Source organism: Lagenorhynchus albirostris, chromosome 11 (assembly GCF_949774975.1).
Source record: "Lagenorhynchus albirostris chromosome 11, mLagAlb1.1, whole genome shotgun sequence".
Classification (NCBI taxonomy): Eukaryota; Metazoa; Chordata; class Mammalia; order Artiodactyla; family Delphinidae; genus Lagenorhynchus; species Lagenorhynchus albirostris.
The window spans coordinates 10,525,239-10,545,791 of NC_083105.1; the positions used below are offsets into that span (position 1 = coordinate 10,525,239).

At 50.1% G+C, this 20,553-nt stretch overlaps 2 protein-coding genes across 3 annotated transcripts; one reads left to right on the plus strand and one right to left on the minus strand.

The window, feature by feature from the left end:
- Positions 1-972: 972 nt before the first annotated feature.
- On the minus strand, positions 973-12,512 carry POLR2F (RNA polymerase II, I and III subunit F). Of its 2 annotated transcripts, none has more exons than XM_060165189.1 (5): positions 12,363-12,512; positions 10,998-11,067; positions 5,822-5,952; positions 1,659-1,730; positions 973-1,153 (listed from the first exon to the last, which is right to left on the minus strand). In XM_060165189.1, the coding sequence occupies exons 1-5, from the start codon at positions 12,380-12,382 to the stop codon at positions 1,063-1,065; spliced, it is 384 nt and encodes a 127-aa protein (XP_060021172.1). In that variant the 5' UTR covers positions 12,383-12,512; the 3' UTR covers positions 973-1,062. The 2 variants fall into 2 exon arrangements, with proteins under 2 accessions (XP_060021172.1, XP_060021173.1); XM_060165190.1 differs by having other exon boundaries at positions 1,659-1,761.
- Positions 12,513-12,576: 64 nt separating this feature from the next.
- Positions 12,577-19,271, plus strand: C11H22orf23 (chromosome 11 C22orf23 homolog). Its single transcript, XM_060165191.1, has 7 exons — positions 12,577-12,733; positions 13,034-13,144; positions 14,134-14,196; positions 17,677-17,859; positions 18,564-18,695; positions 18,878-18,978; positions 19,170-19,271. The coding sequence occupies exons 2-7, from the start codon at positions 13,042-13,044 to the stop codon at positions 19,239-19,241; spliced, it is 654 nt and encodes a 217-aa protein (XP_060021174.1). The 5' UTR covers positions 12,577-12,733; positions 13,034-13,041; the 3' UTR covers positions 19,242-19,271.
- The last annotated feature ends 1,282 nt before the right edge of the window (positions 19,272-20,553 follow it).

Below are 20,553 nucleotides of genomic sequence, written 5' to 3' on the forward strand. Positions count from 1 at the left end.
TGGAAGGGGAGCTGGCAGCAGAAGGGAGGTCAAGGCTGGAATATTCAGGAAGCCCGTTTTCCCTTCTATCCCTGTTGGTGTCAGTATACACCCTCTCCCTGTCATCTGTTCCCCCCACCCGCCAACCCCAAGAAAGGGAGGAACCAGCATGATTGATTGGGTAAGCAGAGTGAAGAGAACAGGACCCATTAGAACCTAGGGCAGAGAAAGGGGAGCTCCAGTCCTGATTTAATGTCACGCCTTGAACCCAGAAGCCCTGCTCCCCTGCCCACCATCATCCCAGCACCCATCCTAGTGAAGGCCTCGGAGGAGCAGGGGCCCCACACAGAAGGGGAAGGACATCTTCCAGAAGCTGGGAAGGAGAGGGTATGGGTGTGGCAGACCAGAGAGGTGGGTCATGAAGGATGGTGTGTGGGGAGTGGCCTGACGAGCAGGGATCGAGGGGGGGGCGGGGGAGGGTAGGCAGGGGTGGGCAGGTGCTCGGCCCTTGGTCCAGCTGCTGACTTGCCCGGCAGGGCTCTCTCGGGGAGGGCAGGAGATCACTGCATCCCCAAGCTTCCTGCTGGGGCACTGGCTCCTGAAAGGGGATCCGAGCCCACGATAAGAGGCTCGAGGCAGGTCCTTAGGAAACAATGGGTGGCTTGATGAGACCTGCTCTGTGATACTCCTGAGAAGGGAGAAGCCCCTGCAGCCAGTCCCCACTGGAGAGGAAATTGGGGGTTTCCGTGGCAACCAGCTCCCTGGGCACAAAGGCTTGTCTGTCTGCTGGGAAGGCAGCTGAGGTGCCTCCTGCAGCAGCCTCTGCTCTGGTGGACTACGAGATGGAGGGGGGACGTGGGGGAGCCACAGCGGGTCAGGGCCCCGGTGCTTCCTAAAGAGCTCACAGTCGCAGGGCCACTGGGATGGGTGCACCCTCCAGGCAGCAGGGCGGAAGAAGTGGGTAGGCCTCCCAGGCAGCTGGAGGCGGAGGGGTTGAAATGTTGAAGAGTTTATTATTTACACGTATAAAGAATATGAGACTAGGAACTGGGGCTGAGGCACAGTCAGGAAGACGATTCCGGCTCAGTCGGTGATGATAAGCTCGTCTACCCCCCAGTCTTCATAGCTCCCGTCAGGCAGGTAGCGGCGAATGATGATGGGAATCTTTCGGGCCCTGTGGCAGGGGAGAAGTCAAGGTACATGAGGGCTGGTGACCCCAGCCCTGCAGCAGCGGGACAGAATGTGCAGAATGCAAGGCAAGAGAAGTCTCAGCAGCATCCTCTCGAGACTATGAATGCACTTTGTAGGAAAGGAATTACAACAAAAGAAGTTCCTGCATCTCTGAGTGTGGCACTTGAGTCTGGAAGGGCTCTGCCACCCCACGGCTGAAGGGAGGAGGGGGAAACGGAGAGGGATGTTGGTAAGGCCAACTGCAGTAGGAACAGGGAAATTCGGACAGACAGCAAAGGTCTCATCAACGTCCTCCCCTCCGCCTTTGCCTGCCCCCTCCTCCCCCTCCCTCCTCCTCCCTGCAGGGCTGACTCCCAAATAAACTAAGGGTCTACAGGAACAAGAACCACACTTCCCCATCAGGGAAGTGGGGGAAGGGTGAGCAGCAGAGAACCCAAGGGTTGCCTCCCAGGGCTCTGGAGCAGTGAACCATGATCTGGGCAACTTACTTGAGCTCTTTCATGGCGATGAGCAAGGGATCTGTCTCCCCCTCCAGCTCCACCATCACGGGGGCACACATCCTGTAGGTACAGGGACAGGTGTTGGGGGAGACTACAAACACAGGGAGAAAGGCCCAGCATGAAGTCGGGGCGTAGCTTCACAAACAGGATCAGATCAGCATCCCAGCCCTCACCCAGAAAGGGCACCTTCCAGGGAGGCGGGCACAGCGGATGCGGAGCGGCAGTTCCGGGGCACTGACAGCGAGGGTACGCGAGCGGGAGCCTGTACACTAGACTTAAACTTTGCCTCCAAAGATACTGAGTTTCTTCCCCAAATCTCACTATCCTCATTTGAAAATGAAGACAAAAAGCCCTGCCACGCCCACACAACAATGATGCTAAAACACTACTGGAACAAGCAAAGAGCAGGTGGCATGGCTGCTCTCAGCCCTTCAGAGTACTGTATCTGAGGTGAGCACGCTTGTTACTTCCGTCTCACTGATGAAGAAACTGAGGCACAGACGGCCAGTAACTTGCCTAAGGACACACAGCCAGTAAGTGGTAGAACCAAGGTTTGAACCCCGAAGGCTCCTCCCTATTGTGCTCCACCACCTCCCATTATTTTTAAAAGCTGGTGATTCACAAACTGAAGCCCGGTACTGTGAACGGGACAAGTGTGAGCTTTCATCACTGGGCCGTGTGACATGCGTCATGTCAGCTCCCCTGCCAAGGGGCTCCCCCAGGGCCCATCACAGACTCCTGAGCCTGCAGCCACAGCAGAGTGTTCCAGCACAAAGGACCCGCACGTGCAAAAGCTCACCCTTCTGACCACTCTAACTCGACCCCCCAGCCCTGCCTCGGGGCCCAGCTCGCCTCATTTTCCTTCTCTGACTTGGCAATACCCCCACAAGGGTCCTGCTCCTCCAGCCTCTACACAGGGCCTGTGGTGGGGCGCTCACCTCCTTACCACCCTTCCATGACACCCCACAGCCATCAGGCAGGCAGAACCTCACCTGGCCCCTGCTTACCTTTCTAGTACCTTCTCATGCTACCTGCCTATATTTACCCCACATTCCAGCCATACCAAATTACTACAGTTCCCTAGACATACCCTGTTGTTTCCTTTTTTGCATCCTTGTACAAGCTCTTCCTCTCCCTACAGGCCTGCAAGAGGCTCAGATGTCTCCACTCGGGAAAGCACTTGCTGAGGCCTCAGTGCCCTGACTCATTTTACATACGCTTCTCTTGGCACCACTACCACTACACTGTGACTACTTGTTTGAAGTTTTCCAACGAGACCTGGTGGCCCAGGACCCCAAGCCCTAGCACAACACTTGGCCCACAGCAGAGGCTCTAGAAACAAACAGGCCAGTTCTAGGCCCACCTCCTCTAGGAAGCCACACTTATTGATTCCAGCTCAAGTTTACACTAATGGATCCCAAACCTAATAATCATCAAAATTACTGGGAAAGTATGCTAAAAATACAGGTTCCCAGGTCCTTCCCCAGACCCTTCCCGCTCACTCTCTAGTGAAGGATCCTGAGAACCTGCATTAGCAAAGCTCCCCAGGTGCTTCTCATAACCAGCCAGTCTGACAGCCACCAGTTCACACTAAATAATCTACTAATTTCATTGCTAAATATTCTGATGTCTGTTACTCCCCACAGCCTGAAAATTTCCCAAGGGCAGAGACCAAGTTCTTTAACTTTCTCTATATCCTCTCTCAATAATTATTTGAACTTCCCCAAAATGTAAACCTTTAAAGAATGGGGCAAAATGCTTTCCCTGATCTGCATATGCCTTATTTCTTTCAAGATACGAATAACTCAACAGCATTAATTCATCCAGCCCTACTATGTGCATAGGAAGTGAGAGTGTGCCCGGAACGTCTCCACCTGTGGCAACCATTCAGCCACCAGGTGGGGCTAATGAACCAGAGAGAGGTTTCATCCACAAATATCCAAGAAACATCTGTTCAGCATCTACTAAGTGCAGAATTGCAGGCCTCGTACTCAGGATAAGCTCCAGCCCTGGCTGTCCAAGGGCTTACAGCAGCCGGGGAACCACCAGACAGCACCCTAGCCCTCAGTCGGAAAGAGCACTATAGACTAGACTAAGCTAGACCGAGGCTTGCTCCCCGAGGAAAGCAGGACCTGGGCCTCGGTAGTGTTTGAAATGCCTGCTCCATGCTGTCCACCAAATGCAAGCCCATCTTCTGAACTTGTCACTCAATGAACCAGTGACATCTTTTCCAGTCTTGTGCCCCAAGCTACTTGCCATTCCCCCACTACAATCCATACATGCCTGCCTCTACCTGGACCTTCCCTAGTGCTGTTTCTGGTGCCAGGGATACGTTCAAAACCACCTCGCTTTAATTCTAATCTCTTCATGAGGCTTCCCCAGTCACCCCTGCCATTACTCCCTTCTCTCTTTTGTTTCTCTTGTAAAGCAGCAATCCCATCCGCCTTGGGTTCTGGGTATTTAGAACGGGTCCATCTCTCCCACCAGACTGTAAACACCTAGAGACCTGGGGAATTGTGATCATCTCTGCATCCCCGACAGGTGCAAGCACTATATCTTATTCGATGCTGACAGACTTTAACTTGCATACAGTCTGTTTGTTTGAAAAATAATTCATGAATTATTCTTTCTGCTTGATCATGTTTAGCAGACGTAAGCACTGCCCAATCAGTGCTCTGCAATGACGGAAATGTCCTCTATCTGTACTACCCATTACGGTAGCCATAGGGAGCTACTGGGCACATGAAGTGTGGCTAATGAGACCGAAACACTGAACTTCTATTTAGTTTTACTTAAATTTAAATGACCGAATGTAGCCAGTGGCAACCATAACTGCAGTGCAGGCCTAGAGGATCCTGACCCCAGCGATACCAAAATCATCAAACTGAGTGCAGCTCTCATTTCACCCAGCCCAGCAAGGAGCACAACCAGGCTGGCAGGACGCCTACTGCTGCCAAGTGGGTGAGGGACGACGCTGCCCGCCCATAAAGCCCTCTGTCGAGGTGAACATGGTGGCCACCTTCATTCCACAAGACTGGAGGAGATGAAGTCCAATGCTGTCTAAAAACCTGGGCGGGGTGGGGACAGACGGATGCATAGACTGAGCATCACCACGCCGCCAGCACGCGTCGTCCCACAACTCTGGCCCCAGCTTTTCTTTCAAGCCTAGTTTCGACTACTCCCTACTTGAAGCACCCTCTCCTCTAGGTACCCACCATTTCCCACAGCAGCTTATAAGAGGTCTGGGGTAGGGCTCCTTTCCCCGGCATCACGTTTCCCCGCGGAGGATGTTCCACGAGAGCCACAGTAACATGCCCATCCCCTCTCTGTCTTCCCACTTACTCTCGCCACAACGGAGGAGGAACTCATCTGACAAGGGAGCCTGGCAGGGAAAGCACGCATCTGTGGTCCAGCCTCTTCAAGAGTCCCTGCTTCCTCAAAGCCGCCTGACCTGTCCTCCACGATGCCCACAAGCTTAGCAGGCAGGCTGACACCTGCACACAGGGCCGCTGGCGGCGGCAGTGCCCACGGCTGTTGGGGTGGACACGGAAGCGTCGCACGTTGCGATCCCCACCTGCCTACTGCTAGCTCCTGAATCCTGTTCGTCTTCAACTAGCTCCAAGCTTGGGAGACAAAGGAAAGGCTGCTAATTTCCAATCCCCAACCCCTCCCTCACTGCTCTGTGCTTTCACGTTTCCAGCGGGACCTCTACATGGAGGGCTCCCCCACTCCTCTGGGCTGGCCCTTGTCTATCGACTCAAGAACCACCTTAAGCCCAGGGGGGTGCTGCCGCAGCACCCCCAACTAACCAGCCCACAACGGTCGAGGGCTGATCTTATTCTATTTATTTATTTATTTCTGCTTCCCTAACTGACAGGCACTCGTTACACTCTGTATTCTTATCCCTATTCTTCTACTGTACTGTTATCTGACTTCTCAGATGTTTATGTCCTGTTTCTCCACTGGATCACAAACTCTCTGCGGGCAGGGGGTCTAGCACAGTGCCTGGCACACAGGGACAGCACCACCCTTGTTCAGCGTGTGAGAAGAGGCAACGTCTGTGGTCAGGTGCCAGGCTGAGCCGCACCAACAGCGTGCAGGTTCCCTGTAGCCTGTCTGATGGAAAAGATGGTGAGGAGGCTCATACTCACGCGATCTGAAGGGCTCGGGTGCCCAGCACACGGGCTCGCTCATACTTGGTCATATATGGTGTGGTGATTCGCTTCTGGTTGGCCTGCGGTCGCTCCCCAGAAGGGAGGATCTCAACATTCTCCTGGCCCTCCTGGACACAAGGAAGAAAAGAGGGAAAAATCTCAGGATGCATTATCAGGGGTGAGGGGCAGGATGACGACGACAGCGATTATAACCACCGCTATGCTACTGCTTATTACGTGCCAGTGACCATGCAACTGCCTTATTAACACCTCATTTAATCCTCACAATAACCTTATGCGGTGGGGATTACAATGCCCATTTTAGAGGCTTGGAGGGTTAGCTAACTTGGCCAAAGTCTCAGACCTAGTAAAAAAGGACTCATGATCAGGGAGTCCAAAGCCAGCTGCCTCATCCAGAAGAGAAGTCCTTGAGCACAGACAACAAATCACCCTAAGAGGAAGAGGAACAAGCACCCCATCTTTACATATTCATATATTTAACAATCACTTATTAAGCATCTGTCATGTGCCAGACATCATAATAGGTGCTGAGACAGAAAGCTAAGAGTTTCTGCTCTCAAAGAATACACAGTCTGGGGAAAAAGACAAGAGTAAACAAAACAACAAGTGCTATAAAAGTATGCAAGTGTGATGTAAAAGAATGAAATTAGAACACTCCCTAACACCATACACAAAAATAAACTCAAAATGGATTTGAGACCTAAATGTAAGACCGGACACTATAAAACTCTTAGAGGAAAACATAGGAAGCACACTCTTTGACATAAATCACAGCAAGATCTTTTTTGATCCACCTCCTACAGTAATGGAAATAAAAACAAAAATAAACAAATGGGACCTAATGAAACTTAAAAGCTTTTGCACAGCAAAGGAAACCACAAACAAGACGAAAAGACAACCCTCAGAATGGGACAAAATATTTGCAAACCAATCAACAGACAAAGGATTAATCTCCAAAATATATAAACAGCTCATACAGCTCAATATTAAAGAAACAAACAACCCAATCCAAAAATGGGCAGAAGACCTAAATAGACATTTCTCCAAAGAAGACATACAGATGGCCAGGAAGCACATGAAAAGCTGCTCAACAACACTAATTATTAGAGAAATGCAAATCAAAATTACAATGAGGTATCACCTCACACCAGTTAGAATGGGCATCATCAGAAAATCTACAAACAACAAATGCTGGAGAGGGTGTGGAGAAAAGGGAACCCTCTTGCACTGTTGGTGGGAATGTAAATTGATACAGCCACTATGGAGAACAGTATGGAGGTTCCCCAAAAAACTAAAAATACGGTTTCCCTGGTGGTGTAGTGGTTGAGAGTCCGCCTGCCGATGCAGGGGACACAGGTTCGTGCCCCAGTCCGGGAAGATCCCACATGCCGCGGAGCAGCTAGGCCCGTGAGCCATGGCCACTGAGCCTGTATGTCCGGAGCCTGTGCTCTGCAACAGGAGAGGCCACAACGGTGAGAGGCCCGTGTACCGCAAAAAAAAAAAAAAAAAACTAAAAATAGAATTACCATATGATCCAGCGATTCCACTACTGGGTATATACCCAGAGAAAACCATAATTCAAAAGACACATGCACCCCAATGTTCACTGCAGCACTATTTACAATAGCCAGGTCATGGAAGCAACCTAAATGCCCATCGACAGACGAATGGATAAAGTTGTGGCACATATATACAATGGAACATTACTCAGCCATAAAAAGGAACAAAATTGAGTCATTTGCTGAGACATGGATCAATCTAGAGACTGTCATACACAGTGAAGTAAGTCAGAAAGAGAAAAACAAATATCGTATATTAATGCACGTATGTGGACCTAGAAAAATGGTACAGATGAACTGGTTTGCAGGGCAGAAGTTGAGACACAGATGTAGAGAACAAACATATGGACACCAAGGGGGGAAAGCTGCGGGGGGGGTGGGGATGGTGGTGTGCTGAATTGGGCGATTGGGATTGACATGTATACACTGATGTGTATAAAACTGATGAGTAATAAGAACCTGCTGTATAAAAAAATAAATAAAATTTAAAAATTAAAAAAAAAAAAAAGTTCCTGTGCATGTAATCACACCTTATGTACTGTTTTCTATATAGCTTCTTCCACTCAATGTTATATTTGTAGATTTATCCATTCTGTTGTGTCTACCAGTACTTTGTTCATTTTCACAGCCATCTAGGATTTTATTGTTGGAATATACCACAATCCATATAATCGTTCGATTATAATGAGCATCTGGACTAGTTTGCTATTATGCTATGAATTTTCTTGTACATGTCTTTTGGTCAACATAAGTATGCATCTGTGTTGGGTATACACCCAGGAGCGGGATCACTGGTCCCTAAAAAATATATATCTATACTCCCCTTTAGTACATAACTCCACAGAGTTTTCCAGAGCGCTGGCCCAATTTACACTCGGACCAGAATAATATAAATGTTGCTCCAATTGCTCCACATCTTTCTTCTCACTTGGTATTGTCACTGTAAGATGTCTGCTTTGTCTGGTTTAATTCGAGCCACCTCAGTGGGTGTGGAGTACTGTCTTGTGGTTTTACTTTCCAGTTTCCTGATGACTAATGATGTTAAGCATCTTTTTTATATATTTATTAGCTATTTGGATATTCTCTTTTGTGATGTACCTGTTCAAATCCCTTGCCCCTTTTTGTATTGGATTTTCTGCATTTTTATGACTGATTTGTAAGAATTCATTGTATAGATGTACTTTCTCAGTTATATGTTTTGCAAATTATCTTCTTTAACTCTGTCTTTCCTGTTCACTCATTTACTGGTTGTAATTTAATTCATCCAATGAGTGCCATTTCACTAATTTACAGAGTTGTAATTGTGTGTGTGAGCTTGTGTATTTAAATAAATAAAATGGAATATCAAAGCACTTCAAAAAAAAATTAACAAAAAAAAAAAGTATGCAAGTGTGCCACAAACTTAACAAGAAAGTGAGAGACATCTACCTCATACTGGGGGTTACGAATACAGTCCAGAGATGAGACTTGGGCTGGTCTAGAAGGATGAGTAGGAGCTGCCAAGCTAACGAGGAAGGAAAGGGCATTCCAGGCAGGCTGAAATGCATGCGCAACAGGCACAGAGGAGGGAGAGAATGTACTAGGTCTGGACACCTAATTGTGGAGTGTGATTAGAGCAAAAGGTGTGTACAGGGTTATAGGCAGAAGAATAAATTCTATCATAAAGAATTAACTCAACAAATATTTACTGAGTGCTTACTACATGTCAGATAGTATTCTAAGCACTTGGGATAGTGCAGTAAGACAGATAAAAATTCTTTCTCCGGGCTTCCCTGGTGGCGCAGTGGTTGGGGGTCCGCCTGCCGATGCAGGGGACGCGGGTTTGTGCCCCGGTCCGGGAGGATCCCGCGTGCCGCGGAGCGGCTGGGCCCGTGAGCCATGGCCGCTGGGCCTGCGCGTCCGGAGCCTGTGCTCCGCAACGGGAGAGGCCACGACAGTGAGAGGCCCGCGTACCGCAAAAAAAAAAAAAAGAAAAAAAAAAATTCTTTCTCCTATAGAACTTACATTATAATGAGATGAGACAAACAGTAAACAAAATTAGTTAAGTACAATGTGTAGTATAAAAACAGAGAAAAGACAGGGAGTGCCAGGGTGGTGATGCTGGAGGAAGGGGTTAATGTGGCAATTTTAAACAGGATGGTCAGGAAGGCCCCACTGAGGTGACATTTAACAAAGACCTGATGAGGCTGAGGAGCAGGTCGCGTGCATATCTAAGGAAAAGGAAGAGGGAACAGCACAGTCAAACGTTCTGAGCTGGGGTCTCCCTGGCATGACAGGGACAGCGAGAAGAGATAAGGTCCCAGAGGGAGCAGGTGGCCGGATCCTGGAGGACCTTGTACATCTTTTTGGCATTTCCTCTGAATGAGCTAAGAAGCCACTGGATGCGGATTCTGAACAGAGGAGAGACAAAGTGACTTAAGATTTAAAAGGATCGCTCTGGATACCTTGTTGAGAATATTCTGTAGGTGGAAAGGGCAGAAGCAGAGAGACCTTTTAGGAAGACCAACAGTCATCAATCACGTGGGTAGGGGAAAAAGACGACTCTGGCAGCAGAAAGGCAAACAGCAGACTGAGGGCACGAAACCCGGCAACACATTTCTGCAGTAACGTGGGTGAAAAGCAATAAAGATCCAAACCAGGCTGAGACACGAGGAATGGAGAAACGAAAACAGGACCGAACCACACAGAGGAGGCAGAATCAATAGGACAGAGATGGAAAGGGATCAGAAGGACAGAGAAGGAGGTTTCTGACTCAGAGAACATATAACCTCAGAGTGCCAGGCAGACAGGAAATCCCAAGAGGGCCTTCAGCTTCCCAGCCTTAAAAAAAAAAAAAATCGAGGGATCACTCTCTCTCCAAGAGACATAAAGCACTTCTCCCTCCATCAGTCACAAGGGACAGAAAGCCCTACTTTATCTATGACGCTAGTAACTCATTCACCTAGTTGCTCAAGCTAGAAACATGGGAGTCATCCCTGTCATCTCCCACTTTCTCAGCCCCATATCCAAACCACCAAAATATCTCTTTCATCCGTTTTCCCATCACCGACACTACCAGCACCCAAGTGCAAGCTACAGGTCTGACCTGGAGGTCTATGAGAGCTCCCTAATTGGGCTGTCTTTCACCCTTGCTCCTCCCCAATTCACTCCTCACTGGATCATGCCGCTCCCCAGCTCAAAACTTGTCAGTGGCTTCCCGATACCTTCACACTACAAAATCCTGCCTGATCTTGGCCCTTACCTCTCCAGCCTTACCCCAGGTCACTCTCCCCCTTGCTCTTTACGTAGCCCCACCTTGCAGAGCTCCTGGTACGTAATAAACATTCAACACATGTTTGCTCAATGAATGAAGGGAATATTTCAACCGTCAGTAAGCTAACTGCCCCAGAAGCCATGCGCTGTGCTCCAAGTGGACAAAAGCCTTCAGGCCCACCCTGAGGGGCTCCTCCACTACCCAGGACTAGATCTCTCCTCACTCTAACTGGCGGTGCCCTGACCACAGACGGGAGGCAGATGCATTCAGTCAGTCATCACTGGCCGGGCTATGCAGCAGCTTGGGCTGCAGAGAGGGGAGCCCAAGGCTAGATACTGACCTCCTCGGCATTCTCCAAGTCATCTAGCCCTTCATCCTCCTCCACGTCATCAAAGTCGTCGCCATCAAAACTGTACAAGAAGAAGAAGCCAGTTAGAGCACCACTTAGTAGAATCAAAGAGGGCAGAGATCTGTGTCTCATCTGAGTTACTAGCATAGGAGGCACTCAATAAATATCTACTTAATGAGTGAATCACTTAATAAATCATTAAGTCATTTGAGTTCCTCGTCTAAAAAAACAAACAGAGCTTACTTTTCTACTCCCTCCTCACAGAGCCCTATTTCCATGCTCCCCTTGGGAGCAAAATTCTTGCAAGAGTTGTCCATCTTCACTGTTTCCGATTCTTCTCTTCCCATTCTGTCATCATCTCACTCCAAAGACTTTCACCTCCATGATTCCACCCAAACCATCCTTTCAAGTTTGTTAATGTTTTCCACATTGCTAAATGTGATGGACTATTCTCGTTCTCATTCAGCCTGATGTGTCAGTTGGCCCACAGGACCACTCGTCTCACTCAAAACACTCTCCTCACTTGACTGCAAGGACACCTCACACTCTTGGTGTCCTCCCACCTCACTGGCTACTCCTTCTCAGTCCCCTTTGCCGGTTTCTCCTCTCTTCCCCCGAAGCACTCCATGTTGGGATGCTCTGACACGCAGTCATCTCCTCTTCTCTACTGACACTCGCCTGATGATCTCCTCTGTTTCTCAGCTTTGACTAATATACCTATGCTGAGAACTCCCCTATTTTTATCTTCAGGATAGACCTCTCCTCCAACACCACACGTCAGGTAATCTCCTGGGCTCTAGCTTCAAAATAAATCCAGACTTCAAAACCACTTCTCACCACTTCTACTACTATCACCCTAGTGCAAGTCACTACCTTTTCTCACCTGGATTACTGCAAGCCTCCCAGACCTTTACGACCTCGAAGTCTCCCCAGACCCTCCTCTGGATTACTTCTATACTACAGACCTACTACGCAATTCACACGACCCGGCATTATGTCTATGGGCCTGTCCCCTCTTCTAGAAAGGGACCCCACCTGGAGAGCTGAGACTATACTTAATACACCTATTAGGTATTGACAGAGAGCCCGACTCAGCGGAAGTTTGCTGAAAGATACCTTTTTCAGTGATCCTCTCTGGACCCTCGAGTCGGGGTCTTTCTGTGCCCAGCCTCTGGCCGGGTCTATGCTGCCGGCTCACCGCCCTACCCTTCTCCAGCTCCGCGGGCCCCCTCAGCACCCCCAGTGCCCTCAGACACTGCCCCCCGACGCCTGGCTCCTCAACTTCCTTCGACCCAGGCTCCCGCTTCACCCGCCCCTTGCGAGGTTCCGCAAAAGTCACTTCGCTCCCGCACTCACTTGTCCTCGTTGTCTGACATGACACCCGCGCCACAGCTACCGGGTTCTGCGCCCCAGACCCCAGCGGAGACCAGCAAAGAGCACGCCTCCGCCTCGCTCGACGCCAAGCGTACTCTGCGCCTGCGCCGTGACCTAGAGGTAATCACTTCCGGGAGGCAGGCGCGGCGATAAATGTGCGCATGCGCCGAGCGGCGCGTGCGCGTTACCATGGTAGCCAGACAGGCTAGCTGCGGGCTCTAGTCGCTGAGATCTCAAAAGTATTTCTGCGGCGCCCCGGCGCGGGTGCTGCTTCAGAGCCCTGGTTACGATCTGCTGAGCGCAGCCTCCGCTCTCTGTGGGGAGGGACCACTCAGCCGGGGTCTTACTTTAGGGTGAGGTTTCCGTTTAGGCGTGTCACCCAGCGGGCACGGTTACCCTAACGCCCCTTTTCTCCCGAGGGGACTTCTCTGACACAGGCGCCAGGTCAGGTTGAGGTCTCTGTACGCGTGTGGATCTGCCAGTGGATCTGTTCTGGGTGGGAGGATCGGGCACTGTCGCGATGTTCACAGACGGCATCACGATTCTCTTGCGACCCGATCCCTGCTCCCAAACTATGGGTGGTGTTGGGGGTGTGGGAGCAGAGGTTGGATCTGGGAGACAGTGGGTGTGTCGTTGCGTTTTTCTCTCCTCAGAGCCCTCCATGGCTTCCCAGGAGAGGGTGGAGACAGTGACCAAAGGAGCAGGGTTCTGGCGCTGCCCCAAGCCGGCCACTTACACCCCAGAGACCTGCGAGCTGCTCAGAGGTCAGTGCGTTAAAGGACACAAGAAGAGCGGTGGTCACAGTTACTCTCTGTAACTCAGTTCTCCCCTGCATGACTTATGGTTTAGTAATTGCTGTTTCCATTTTACATATAAGAAGCCTGGAGTTCAGAAAGATTCAGGGGTCCTACAACTTGGAAGTGGCCAAAAGTCAAAGAACTAAGAATTTTAGAGTAGTTAACTCCCCTGCGTCCCTTAGATCACACGTTCAATTTCCCCAGGGAAGCTTTATTTCCTCCCCACCCGCCACCACAGTGCAACCAACTGTTAGGCGCCAGCACTCTACCAAATACCTTTTCCTTTGTGGGCTTAGTAGTCAGATACTTAGTAGTCAATTTCCTTCATTGGCAACCTGTAGTCAGATACCTAGTGTGTCCCGTTGAATTAACATTGAATCAACATCCATCTGCCCCTCTAGTTCATGAACTCCATCAGGACAGGATGCCTGTTTTGGCTACATTTGTAGCTACAATTGTAGCTCCAGCCCCTGGCACATGCTTAATGAATTCTTGTTCATTCATTCCTTCATTCACTCAACAACAAAAAAAATTTAAGCCCACTATGTGCTTTAGACATCGTTCTAGGTGCTGAAAATACAGCAATAAAAAAAAAAGAAAAGAAAAACAAGCAAAAATTCTTGGTCCCATGGAGCTAATATTCTAGTAGGAAGGTAACAAATAATAAGGTACATAGAACTTAGGTAGTGATGAGTGCTATAGAAAAAAAACAAAGCAGGAGAGGAAGGGAATTCCCTGGCGGTCCAGTGGTTAGGACCCGTCGCTTTCACTGCCAGGGGCCTGGCTTCAATCCCTGTTCCGGGAAACTAAGATCCCACAAGCCGCAGTGCGGGGGCGGCCAAGTACTCAGGTGCTGAATGGGGGCAGGAGGTGATACAATGTTAAATTTCAGTGGGGTGAAATAAAGGCATCTGCTTGCAGCTCAGGAAGCCTCACTGAAGTGCTCTGTCCTGCAGTGATGATGAAGGAATCCAAACTGACAAACTTCCAACGGCGCCACATCATGGACACCATGAAACGTAAGAGGCCATCTGCAGAAGCTTCCAGGGCAGAGGGATCCTATGCCACATTTTTCATGCTTCTCCATATTAAGGAGTAGGGGACCTCATTTTAAAAGAGAAAAAAAAATTGAATAGTATTTCTGACTCTTGCTCCTGGGGAACTGACTTTGCAGGGTCTTTGCTTCTTCCCCCGACGTGGGTCACAGCACATGAGCCCCTCCTGCAGTCTGGTTCCAGCCAACCTTCCCAACAGATCACAGCCCATTTGAGACTTCCTGCCCAGCCAAATACTCTGAACGCTGTCAAGTCTACAAACTAATCCCGCCCTCTTACACACATACCATATGAGCTCGCCAGAGGAGAGGACTGTGTGTGTCTCATTCATAGACTTTTTCATTCATAGCTTAGCTGGCAGGAACAAGATTACTGGCAGGCTTCCAACTTAGGAAAAGTATGCAAAACCTTTCCACAGCTCACCTCTAACCACACATTGTATTATGTATTTTCAAGGAAAACAAAAAAGTGAATGTACATGGGCACAATAACAAGGTGCTCTCTAAGATCTTAAAAACAACCTTGCTTTCTGAGATTTAACTGAATCAACACGTAGTGGATCAGAACAGACATCTGTAGAGTTACCTTTAAGAGGATGCCAGAAGGTCCAAACCTGCCAAATCTCACTTGAATCTACCAATAGCTATTGCCGTCTCTCCAGAAAGAAGGTACCTATCAGGAGGCATCTGGTCAACCACAGAGGCATAGGGATGGGAAAGTCAGAGGGACAAATATCGACAGTGCCTGCCCAGCACTGGCAGAGGCAGGGAGGCTCCGTCAGACCAGTTCAGAAGTCAGATCTCCTTCCTCATTGTAGACAAGGACAACTCAGGCCACCATTGCCTAGCACCACAACACGGCTGAGTCACAGAACTCAATCTCCATACTCAGCAGTCTACTAATCATTGGGGTCCCCTATAACATGACTACAAAGAATATGCTAGAAATTCCACTAAAAGTAAATACCAGGAGACCAAGGACTGGGTCTGCCTTGTTCACCATGGTACCTTGGCTCCTAGGCGCTCAACATTAGTTGAAGGACTAATTGCATTAGTGGTTAGGGCAACACAAGTCACCAGTTTGCCTGGAAGTTTTGTTCTCCTTAAAAGTTTTTTCTTTAAAATATTGCCTCCAAGCATTGGTGTTGAGTCTGGTTTCTTCTCCTAGAATCATCTCTCTATTCCTCTCTTCTTTTTTTTTTTTAATTTATCTTATTTATTTATTTTTGTCTGCGTTGGGTCTGCTGCGCGCGGGCTTTCTCTAGTCGCAGCGAGTGGGGGCAACTCTTCCTTATGGTGCGCGGGCTTCTCATTGCGGTGGCTTCTCTTGTTGCAGAGCATGGGCTCTAGGTGCGCATGCTTCAGTAGTTGTGGCTTGCGGGCTCTAGAGCACAGGCTCAGTAGTTGTGGTGCATGGGCTTAATTGCTCTGCGGCATGTGGGATCTTCCCGGACCAGGGTTCGAACCGGTGTCCCCTGCATTGGCAGGAAGATTCTTAACCACTGTGCCACCAGGGAAGCCCTATTCCTCTCTTCTTAACCAAGTCCTACTTGTTGGTTTGAGGCTTAGTTCAAATTCTGTTGCAAGCCACAAATTCCTCTCCTTCACCTGAACTCCCAGAATTACTTGGGCCATAATTATTTACTGAGACTGAGCCAAAGGAAGAGGTAGCATTTGGTACTGGACAGGTAGAAATAGCAGAGAGAGTAGGAGGAACATTCTAGAAAGCACAGCATCTCTTCAGAGAAGAGAGATAAACCATGGTGTGGCCCTAGGTAGAGGGCGTGAGAAGGGAAGGGTAGTGGGGAATAATGGCAGCTCTATCCTTCCGGTTCCTCAGGGCAGACACCTCGGAGACATCCTGTCTCCTCTTTCTCTTTCTCCCAGACCCCACATCCAACCCATCAGCAGTCCTGTCTGCTTGACCTTCAAACCATATCCTGACTGTGACTACCTGTACCCTCGACCCCCAACGCTGTATTTTTTTTTTTTTTTTTTTGGCCGTGCCGAGCAGCTTGTGGGATCTTAGTTCCTGGACCAGGGATTGAACCCATGCCCCCTGCAGTGGAAGTGCAGAGTCCTAACCGCTGGGAAGCCAGGGAAGTCCCAATGCTGTATTTTCAAGGGCAGCTAAAGGGCTCATGTCATTCCTCTGCTCAGAACCCTCCGATGGCTTCCCACCACACACACAGTAAAAGCCAGTCTTTCCAGAGGCCTACGAGGCCCGGTATGTCTCTTGCCCTCCGTGACCTCTGACCTCTAGTCCCACTACACCCCACCCCTTGCTCAGTCCACTCCTGGCACCCTAACCTCCTGGCTGTTCCTCAGGCACTCCAGGCACATTCCCACCTCAGGTCCTTTACCCTTGCCGTTCCCTCTGCCTGGAATGCTCTTCCCTGAAAATACCTGCAGGGCTGGCCTCTTACCACTTTGGGGTCTTTCCTCAAATGTCTCTGTCTCCGTGCGGCCTTCCCTGGCTACCCTATTTATAACTGTAAATCCTGCTCCGACACACCCTGTGCTCCATCGCTGTACTGTCACTAACGTACTATATATTTTACTTGTTTTATCATCATCTACACCCCAGATGTGCGTGCCACGAGGGCAGGGCTTCATCTTACTCACACTTTACCCCCAGTGCCTTGGGCCTGGCACAGAGTACACGCTCAATACGTATTTGCCAGATGGATGATAGAAGGCTGGAAATGTAAGGGAGGTAGACAGGGGCCAGATCAAAACAGTGGCTGGGGACTGTGCTGAGCTGGGCTTTAAGGCAATTGAGAGGAGGGGCCAGTCAACCAGGTAGGAGGTGACACATTTGGCTGGCCTGGGGGAGGAGCCCCAGGTCTGGGTGGGTCAAGGCAGTGGGGATGGACAGGAGGGATTGGTGTCTAGCACCATCCAAACCACCCCTCCCTGCCCATGGAGCAAGCAGGTTTTAGGAATCCATCTATAGAAACAAAAGCACCAGGACGAAGGCTGGATATACAAGAATGTTTATTACATCATTGTTTGAAATAGTTTAAAAAAAAAAAACTGGAAATTGCCTGCATTTCTGAAACTAGGAGACTCATTGAATAAATAATGTTTCTAAGGACTAGTATACAGCTATAAAAAATAAGTTACATATAAATGGAGTGATCTGGAAAGATGTCCATGATAGACTGTTAAGAGTCTATTACTGAATAGAATACAGTCTGATCCAGTGTTTGAAACATGAATCTTACATATGCACACGTATCTTTGAACATGTTTATGTAAGCAACAAAAAGAATGGGCCGAGACCACCAACTTGTTACCATGGCTTCTCGTAGAGGGGGGCTCGGAGGGGAGAAGGGAACACGCTTCTGTACTGTTTGACTTGTTATAACAGGTAGGGACCGCTTTTATAAACTAAAAAAAAAAAGCCAGGAGGGCCCCCCCACCCTGACCCTTCCTTCCGCAGGAGGAGACACTCTCCCCCTACAGTGCAGTCCAACTTCCAGCCAGAGGGTGTTGCCTTCCAAGCAGCCGGCCTCAGCCATCTACTTGCCTCCCATCCTGGCCGTCCGGTCCCACCTCCGGCCTGCCAGCATGTGCCAAGCCAACGGGGCCTACAGCCGGGAGCAGTTCAAGCCCCAGGCCACCCGTAAGTGAGGGGCCTCCACTAGAGCCCCTCTCCTACCGCCCTCCGAGGGGGTAGGGGGCAGGGAGACTTGCAGCCCGCAGAGCGCTGAGCGGGCAGCTAATCAAATTCTCACATTGTTTATACCGATGCTCTTGAACCTCAGCACATGTTAGCTTAGGGGCATTCAGGGTGCACGGGAAACCAGTTAGGTGTTCGTTTTCATACATTTTTCCAGAACTCTCTTTAACCATTAACTGGTTTCCGCCCATCTCTGATGAATGTTCGGCGGTCAGGCATCACGGCCACTGCTCTCTGAAGCTCACACGGTGCCTGGAACCCAGGGCTCCTCTGCGCTGCAGCCTATTTCAGGGAGTCGTTCCCCCCCACCCGTTTCTACTTGGCACCTGACATGGCTCTTGGGCTAGCCCCTCCGACAGCTCCCAGGCAGCCTCCCCATCCCAGCTGCACTGCGGCAGTCACTGAGTTTTCTTAGCCTTGCTCTGCACCCGGGCAACGTGTGGGTTTTGACGAAGCTCTCTTGTGGGTCCTTTCAACCCCTTCCTGCCTATCAAGACTGACCAGCTCAGGGACACCTAGGGCAGAAGGTGCTGGGTTTGCAGAAGCCCTACCCATGTTACCCTGGAGCGAGCGTGCCCAACTGGGAACACGGACCATGAATGGGGGTGCTCTTCACGCCTTAACTAGGCCATGTCCGGGCCCAACAGGAGATCTGGAGAAGGAGAAGCGAAGACTCCAAAATATTTTTGCCACCGGGAAGGAGCCAGTGGAACGGAAAAAAAAGCCCCCTCCCGTGCGACAGGAGAACCCAGCCCCTGAGCTGGACCGGTTTGAAGAACGTGAGCCCCTGATGGGCCAGTTACGCTGGGGAGGGGAGTGTGTGTGGAGGGGGGAATCCCTGAGGGGCAACCGCAGAACTGCTTCCTGTTCCCAAGAAAAGCAACCTGCCGTCCCTGCCATCCCTCCTGGGAGCCTGAGGGCCCCCGTTGCCCTGTACACTGACGGCCCTTTCCCTTTCCAGTGGTAAAGGAAATCCAGGAGAGGAAAGAATTCCTGGCTGACATGGAGGCCCTAGGGCAGGGCAAACAGTACCAAGCGATCATCCTTACTGAAATCTCGCAGGTAGGAGAAGCAACAGGGAAATGGAGCCGGCGGGGAGGGGGCGATGCACCCCTGTGAGTGTGGAGGACGAGATGTGAGCAGGAATAAAGGGTCAGCTGCGGCCATTTCGGGAGTCCGGCTCTAGCCTCCCATCTGCGGTGGCTCCTGGAGTTCCTTCCCTGATCCCCAGCTTTCCCTGATGCCCTCTGCAGAAACTACAGGAAATGGAAGACCTTGACCACAAGAGGAGTGAAGAACTTAGGAAGGCTCTTGCCACCACTTAATCTGCCTCCGGAGGGGGGCGGGGGAGCCCAACCTCTACCATTGGAGCCCACCCCCTTGCCAAGCAGGGTCACCCCCAGGTCAGCCCACCCACCCCAGCCTTCAGCCATGTAAATGGTTGTATAGCACTGCCCCCACCTAGGGCATCCTGCACATAGCACCCTAGAAAATGGACCACGTCTCAGAAAACGAGCTGATTCTCCTTGAGACGCTGCCCAGGGATCTTCAGTCAGCTGAGCCTCTGAGACCAGTCACAGATACAGACACATACACACACACAGAGTCTTTTCTTGGGGAAAGAGCCACACACACAGTGAAAACAAGGATCCAGGTCTCACCATCTTGGGTGTATGTCTAAGGGCATCCACTGGGCTCCCTTCCCACAGCCTCACCCACTGCGTGTCCCTGTGTCCCGCACATTAGGTTTTCTGAACTTAGTAATGAATATGATTCCTTTCTTCCTACCTGTCTTAGGACCTACTTATTTGACTTCTTACAGCTTTGGGCAAATATTTAACCACTGTGATTAACAGGCTAATAAAACACATTTAACGTAGGTCATTACACACACCATTTTGTTTTCAGAGGGATAAACCTTATTTGTTCAAGGGGTTAGAATTTTTCAAGCCCAGTTGGTTTCTAGCTGTTTTGCACATTTCAAGTGAAAATGGAACAAAGGCTCCTGGAGCACCCCATGGCCGGGCACGACGGCAGGTGCCGGTGTCACTCTCAGCTGATTCTCAATAAATGCCTGCGATGGTACATTATCCCTATGTGAAAACCAGGGCTCACCAAGATGCTATGACCAGAGCCATTTAACTAGCAAGTAGCCTACTCAGGATTAAAAGTTAGCTTTCTGTCTTTCCACCAAACGCACAGCCCATAGAAAGAAACCCAAAGGGGTGGGAGGGACCCAGACTGAAGGGGTCCTGCGTTGGAAGTCCACTCCCAGCCTGTGCGGTCTGAGCCCAGCAGCCTCATCTCCGATGGCTCGCCTGTGCGGCCTGCCTCAAAGGGCTGCTGAGACATCCACCCACAGGAGCAGCGCCCCAGGCCTGGCGCACAGCACACGGCAGTCCCCGTGTCTTGACAACCACAAGCCTTATGGTCTCCAGTATTCTGTCATTTTTCTGTCCCCATAAATCAAAGTATTTCAGAAATTTCAACCAACCATCCCACTTGGAGGGATTCATATAATCTTCTCAGGCCACATGACCCAAGTCTGGGTTTGCAGAATAAACACGGCCCTGCAGCCTCAAACAGACAAACAGAGAGGACCAGATCAAGGGCTGGGCTCTGTAACACTCCATGAGA